General features: G+C 41.4%; 1 protein-coding gene across 1 annotated transcript in view; it reads left to right on the forward strand.

Moving 5' to 3' along the window:
- The first annotated feature begins 7,520 nt into the window (after positions 1 to 7,520).
- Positions 7,521 to 7,814, forward strand: part of THAP9 (THAP domain containing 9) — a 19,549-nt gene continuing 19,255 nt past the window's right edge. The window contains exon 1 of the mRNA XM_012647171.1: positions 7,521 to 7,649. Coding sequence (XP_012502625.1) covers positions 7,570 to 7,649 — 80 coding nt within the window. The 5' untranslated portion in view covers positions 7,521 to 7,569. The remainder of the gene's footprint in view (positions 7,650 to 7,814) is intronic.

The raw sequence follows: 7,814 nt of genomic DNA on the forward strand, positions 1-7,814 counted from the left end.
ATGATTTCCCACTGAAACTCTTGCCAAATTGCCCATTTGATGAGAGGAACAGGCAGGAGCGTTGTCCTGGTGAGGGACTCTCTGATGAAGCCTTCCTGGATGATTCTCTGCTAAAACTTTGGCTATCATTCTTAAAGCACTCTCATAATAAGCAGATGTTATTATTTTTTAGCCTTCCAGAAGTCAACAAGCAAAATGCCTTCAGCACCCCAAAAACTGCTGCCATGACCTTTGCTCTTCATCTGTCCTCTTTTGCTTTGACTGGACCACTTCCACCTCTTGGCAGCCACTGCCTTGATTGTGCTTTGTCTTCAGAACTGTAGTGATATATCCACATTCCATCTCCTGTTACAGTTCTTTGAGGAAATGCTTCAGGATCTTGACCCGACTTCTAGAAAATTTCCATTGAAAGCTCTACTCTTGTCTGGAGCTGATTTGAACACAGTGGTTTTGGCACCCATCAAATGAAAAGTTGGCTCCATTTTAATTTTTCAGTCAGGATTGTGTAAACTGATCCAATTGCAATGTCTACGGTATTGGCTACTGTTTCTGCTATTAATTGTTGGTCCTCTTCAATCAGGGCATGAACAAGATGAATTTTCTCAAAAATTTGTGTCTGCCATGGCGGGTTTCATTTTCAACATCATCTCATCCCTTCTTAAAACAATTTATCCATTTGGAAACTGGTGATTTCTTTGGGGAGCTGTCCCCATAAACTTTTCATAAAGCATCACTGATAATCACCATTCTTCCACCCATGTTTCACTATAAATTTGATGTTTGTTCTTGCTTCAATTTTAGCAGAATGCATGTTGCTCTGTCTGATTGGAGCTCTTTTCGAACTGATGTCTTATCCTTCTTACTGCTTCAAACTAGATTCTGTTCAGACATGTCATAACAAGTTAATATGAGTTTATTTTCAGTGCAAAACATTTTGAAATCCATAATTTTTTTGTAATACACACTTTCTGTGAACTTTTTGAAGAATCATATTTCTCAAATATGAGAAACACCCACAATAACATGCCTAATAAATGACAGAACCAGTATTAGATGTAAGATACCCAGCTTCCTACCACCTTCTTTTATTTTACTCTTATTTTTTTGAGACAGAGTCTTGCTCTGTCACTCCAGCTCGAGTGCAGTGACATCATCATAGCTCACTGCAACCTCAAACTCCTGGGGCAAGCAGTCCCCCCTGCCTCAGCCTCCCAAGTAGCTGAAACTACAGGCACATGCCACTGCACCTGGCTAATTTTTCTGTTTTTAGTAGAGATGGGGTCTTGCTCTTGCTTAGGCTGGTCTCAAACCCCTTAGCTCAAGCAATCCTCCCACCTAGGCCACCCAGAGTACTAGGATTACAGGTGTGAGCCACCATGCCCAGCCTCCTACCACCTTCTTATCTACTGTTTCTGAACAAAGGTTAAGTGATAATAAGATAGTCATCAACTGGTGTATCTAAGAGTCATTTTAGAATATCTAATAGTTTAGCAAATTTAAACCCTGGGACGTATCTCTAAGAATTTCAGGAGCTGAAAGCAAAAATGATTACCAAAGTTTATCAAAGTTAAGTCCCTGGCTGGGGGTGGTGGCTCACTCTTGTAATCCTCAAAGGCCAAGGTGGGAGGATCGCTTGAGCTCTGGAGTTCAAGAACAGCCTGAGCAAGAGCAAGACCCCATCTCTACAAAAACTAGAAAACTTAGCTGAGTGTGGTAGCATGCACCTGTAGTCCCAGCTACCTGGGAGGCTGAGACAGAAGGATCACTTGAACCCAGGAGTTTGAGGTTGCAGTGAGCTATGATGACACCACTGCACTCCAGCCAGAGCAACAGAGAGAGACTCTGTCTCAAAAAAAAAAAAAAAAAGCTAGAAGTCCTCCAATCTACCTCTCCCTCCAATTGCCTTTCCTTTATCAAATCTATTAATTTGGAAAATTATATTGTCTTTCAAATCATATTTATATTATCTTTAAAAGCTGAAAGAGAAAGAAAAAAATTTAATTCATAGTACAATACATTACGCTCAAATGTCAATTTTTGCTCAGATATTACCTTTTCTGTGTTTTTATCAAAACTAATAAATGTATAAACCCCTTACCTTGTTATAGAAATCTTCAAATTCTTGATCAAATAAATCTGACAAATGATATTCTCTAAGAAAAACTCTTCAGTTTTATTCCTAAAAGGAAAAATATTCAGACAGGCAAATCAATGTATGGAAACTACATCGTACATATAAGCCTCATGATTTTCTATTATGTCCTCATCCACATACATTAATCACAACAAATCATGATGTGAACAGCAGTGGAAAAAGTTTAATCATTGGACATTTATACTTTCTTCTTATTTTGAACTTAAGCTCTAGTCATAAGATTTTCATTTCTTAGCCCTTTAAAAATATATAAAACAAATGCATATTTTTATAAATTTCAGTACTCTAATGTAAAACAGGTAAGACTTCCAATTTTACTATCATTGGGGGAAAATCTGAGAACAAAGATTATTTCGAAGTGTATCATTATATCTACTTTGTAAACATTCTCTCATGCTAATTTGGAGGTGCCTTCTCAGCATCAAGGCTGATACAGAAGGTATCTTACTGTAATATATTACAAAACTGGTTATGCTTTGCTTTACCTATTAAGCTTTTGTTATTAGACAAGAAGTTTCCAACTATCAGAAGTAGCACTAAGAGGCCAGGCGCAGTGGCTCACGCCTGTAATTCTAACACTCTGGGAGTCCGAGGAAGGAGGATCACTTGAGCTCAGGAGTTTGAGACCCGCCTGAGCAAGAGTGAGACCCTGTCTCTACTAAAGTAGAAAAATTAGCCAGGTGTTGTGGCATGTGCTTGCAGTCCCAGCTACTTGGGAGGCTGAGGCAGGAGGATTGCTTGAGCCCAGAAGTCTTAGGTTGCAGTGAGCTATGATAATGCCACTGCACTCTAACCAGGGCAACAGACCAAGACTCTGTCTTGGAAAAAAAAAAAGTATTTAGTTAATGTGTGGCAGCCAATCTCCAAATGGAGTCCGCAATGATCCCCCATCTCCTGATCCTGGCACCCTTATATAGTCTCTGTGAACAATAAAATAGGGCAGAAGTGATGATATGTCCTTTCCAGATCAAGCTTTAAAAGACAGGATTCTATGCTGGCCTTTTTGTCTTGGACCATTCACTCTGGGGTAAGCCGGTTGCTGTTTTGAAGACTCAGGCAGCCTACAGAGAGATTCAGATGGCAAAGAACTAACATCTCAGACGACAGCCAGCAAGGAACTCAGGGTTGTCAAGTGACAGTTTGTAAGTTGATGCCCTACTCCTCCAAGTCTTCAGACAACTGTAACCTCACGAGACCACCCTGAGCCACAATCACCTAACCCCGACTTCCAGATTCCTGACCCACAAACACCGTGAGATAATAAGTGTTTGCTTTGAACTACTAAGGTCAACTCATACAGAGGGTCACAATCCATATCCAAAAAGTAAAATGTACAATGTATGAATTAATTGAAAAGATTCAGACTATCTTTAAATTTGGTCACCAATAATTTGAAAACCCCAAGGCTTTCTAAAGCAAAAGACAGAGAACTCAAAGGATGACAAACTCAACAGGAATATCAGTCAGTTACTGCAGGACAACAAACGAAAGGTTCTAGAACTAGCAAAGAATCTGACAAAAGGGTAGGTGCTCGACGAGCAAGGTAACAGTCCTAGAATGCAAAAAGTCTCTATCTGCTTTCATAGGGTTATGATGAGAAATAAATATTGTTTAAAAAAACCAACACTCAAAAATAAAAAAAAAAAAACCAAAAAAAACAAAGAACTGACTCTTTCTATATATACTATATATAAAAAACTTAGTACAATGCCTGGCCCATAGTAATCATTAGCTGTTATTCTTTCCCATGTGGCCAACTAATGAGATTATACACCATAAAATAGGTAATTGTATTTCATCAAAGCCTTTATAAATCCATTGGATGATCCTCTGATTCCAACTCACTGCTACAGTTCTAGGAATACACTTAAAACAGAAAGATATACTTACTATCTTCCCTGCATGTTTTGAGTAATTATCTTCCAAGATCCGTGAATCTTTTCCCAACATCTCTGAGAGTATAATTCCTGAAAAAAGATACTTTCTTTTAAATTACTTTTAGTGATGGTCAATGCCTTTTGCAAATAACACTCAGCTTACATATCCTCATTAAGTATTCAATAATCACAACGGTTCATTATGTGAACAGCAGTGAAAATGTTTAATCACTGGATATGAAGTTACTAGAAGAAGCAAAGACATAACAAAATGATCAAATTGAGAACCTCGATATTACCAGTAAAACAAAGTAAACAAAGCAACAACAAAAAAGCATACAAGTTATAAGCAAATGTAAAGACATACAAATACAACTAAAAAAAAAAAAGGTTCCATCTATAAAGGATAGCTTATTTCCCCATCCAGAAGTACATTAAGAATATCTACAGCAATGACCCTTTGTGTGCCTTCTGTAAAGGAAGCTGGTTGTTTCATTTAATTAACTGGTCTATACCATTTAAGTATGTCTGTTCTGATAAAAGCAGTTTTCAGTAACTCATTTGTAATTCATTAGTAGAAGAATATGTTGTCAGGATAATGGGAGAATCGCTTTGTTTCTTCTTTAGGAGAGCCACAACAGTTGGAATCAATTAAGCAGGAAAGAAAACAGCCCGCACTTCAGATGCTGAGCTGACAGCATTACTTTCAACTCTAACCTAAAAAAAGGGCGAGTAAGTGCCTGCGCCTGCAGACCTCTGAGTCCTTCAGAAAACAGCAGTCACCACAACAGACACCACTCACACCTGCGGAAATGTGGAGACACTGGAAGCCTCATCCGCTGCTGGTGGGAACGTAAAATGGCGCAGCCACTTTGGAAAACAGCCTGGCAGTTAGTTCCTCAAGAAGTTAACACATTGCCACACTAGAAAAAAAATTTTTTCCTGGGGGGGCCATGGTGTTTTATTCAAACAAAACGATCCTTTCTAGTTTGTTATATTTTATTGTTTTCTGTGCATGAGTTATATGCAACACAATCCACATTTTTGGAATTAAATTGTCAATATTAATTGTAACAATAAGAACATTAACAAGTAAGATTTTCACAAACCAACTGAAGGGTTTTACTTCACAAGGCCCTGGGCTCAAAACTAGCTGAGTTAAATACAACTCACATATCAGTTAATGTGTTAAACATAGTTATCATACAATCCAGCAATTCTACTGTCAGGTATATTATCAAGAGAAATGAAAACGAATGTCCACACAAAAACTTGAATACTAATGTTCATAGCAGCCAAAAAAAAAAACCTGGAAACAATCCAAATGTCCACCAACCGATGAATAGATAAATCGAATTTGGTATATCCATACAATGGAATATGATTCGGCAATAAAGTGCTGATACGTGCCGCAACATGGATGAACCCCGAAAACATTCTAAGTGAAAGAAGCCTGTCACCAAAGACCACATATTTATTTATGATTCTACCTACATGAAGTGTATAAAACAGGCAAGTCCACGCAGAAAATAAATTAGTGACTCCTCGGGAAGACAAGTGGTGGTGGTGGGGAGCTGCTAGTAAGAATGGGGCTTCTTTCTGGAGTGACAAAAATGTTTTAAAATTGATTGTGGTGATGGTTGTACAACTCTGCATATACTAAAAATCACTGAACTGTACACTGCTTGGCTGTATGATTTAAGAACTGTATCTGAGGCCGGGTGTGGTGGCTCATACCTACAATCCCAACATTTTGAGAGGCTCAGGTGGGTGGATCACTTGAGGCCAGGAGTTCCAGACCTGCCCAGGGAACATGGCAAGACCCCATTTCTACAAAAAAGTTCAAAAACTAGCCAGGCACAGTGGCACAAGTCTGTAGTCCCAGCTACTCAAGAGGCTGAGAAAGGAGAACTACTTGAGTCCAAGAGTTTGAAGTTGCAGTGAGCCATGATCAGGCCACCGCACTACAGCCTGGGCAACACAGCAAGACCCTGTCTCAAAAAAAAAAAAAATAATAATATCTGAACAAGAGTGTTACAAAAATATAAGGCAACCAATTTTTTCCTTAAAGATAATACAGAAAATAGCATTATTTCTATTTAGCCTCATTCAGGTCTTAACTGGTTGAGTACTTGGAAAAGGCATTAACAGTTCAACCAACTGACAGTATTTAAATCCAGTTCCTACTCCTCTGCACAGGTTACAGCCAAGCAAGCATTTGCCCCCGTACCCCCCAGCCAATTCTTCCAAAGTTCATGGACAATCCTTATGCTGTGTGACTTTTAAGAAAACATAAACAAAAGCTGTTAATTTCATGCAGATAAAATATAAGCATACTATGATGGAAAACAGGTGTAAGTAATACCTTGATATGAATCTTTTTCACTGGAACCTGCACAAAATAAACACAAAGAAAAATGAGAAGCAATACAGGTTAGGCCGAGAAATTTGGAATCATTTCTATGAGCTAAACAAAGAAATGAAAGTTTAAGACACTTCTGTTTTCTTTTTTTTCAATTTAAGCCTGGAGATGGACGCCTCGCTGTTTTCTATAAAAGACTGCCAACGTCACGCAGGAGAGAAAAAAAGACACTGCATATGCTACGGGTCTCTTTCTCAAAGATAAAATAAAAACTACGCCCTACGTTGGCTCGTTTTCTTTCTTCTAAGAAAATTGTGATCTCATACCTTAAACACGAAGAGCTTAACTAAAACATTGTTCCAAGAGCGTCTCACTGCTGAAAGCTATGAAAAATGCCCCCTTCTCTCCGGCACCGAATACCGCTCTTTTGACGAGTTCCCGGTAGGCCGGAAGTTTCCCAAGGACCTGACCTGATTTCCTTCTTAATTCCCTCGTCGTAGCACAGTGTGCTTTGGAAAAGGGTTCGCTGAATTAAAAGGCGGCGTTTCCTATCACGCTCTCTCCATCCTCTGGACTCGCACACCTCCAGCCAGCCAGGCCAAGTGCCCCTGCATCGTCTCCGCAGCAGACAGCTGCAAGATAAAAACGCATCTCAGCACATCATTTCTCTCTGGCTCTACTCTGTCCTCCACATTCCTAGGGCGGCGCGTTTACCCCCGTCTCACATCCCTCCCTCCGGTCATTCTCAGAGATCACACCCGGAGACCTACCGCCGTGTTCCCGGCTTCGTCTCGATTCTGGTCCTGCCTCTCTGCTCCGCATCTCAGGCACGGCCCCACTAGAAGCACGATGGCGCCGGATTAAACCAGAACGGGGGAAAAAAACAAAAGGAAAAAGCCGGTTGCGGCAAAATCCACCATCCATCCTCCAGTGGAGAGGGAGGAGCGGTCAAGTGTGCATCTTACTGCCCTGGCCTTTCCGATTGGCTGTCGTGACACGACGTGGCCTGTGATTGGCTGCGGCCCCCGCGGAGAGGAAAGGCGGGAGTCCCGCGCCGCTAAGGCCCGCCTTACCTGACAAATAAAGGTCGTCGCCGCCGCGTCACCGGGCGGAGCTAAATTGCTCGTGATTCCTGCTGTCGCGGAAAGCCCGAAGGCGGAGCCCCACGTAAGAAGATGACCCGAAGTTGCTCTGCAGTCGGCTGCAGCACCCGGGACACTGTGCTGAGCCGGGAGCGCGGCCTCTCCTTTCACCAGTGCGTGTGAGAGCAGCCCCGGCGCCATCGCACTCCCCGCGGGGCCGGGCGCACTGTAGGGCGGGACGGGGCGGGCCGTGCGTCGCGCCGTGACGTGACGTGTGTGGCATGGGGGCGTGGGAGCGGAATGGGGAGCTTTCTGAGAGTTGAGGTTTGCCTCCTGCT

Source organism: Propithecus coquereli, unplaced genomic scaffold, assembly GCF_000956105.1.
Source record: "Propithecus coquereli isolate 6110/MARCELLA unplaced genomic scaffold, Pcoq_1.0 Scaffold26, whole genome shotgun sequence".
In the NCBI taxonomy this organism is placed as follows: Eukaryota; Metazoa; Chordata; class Mammalia; order Primates; family Indriidae; genus Propithecus; species Propithecus coquereli.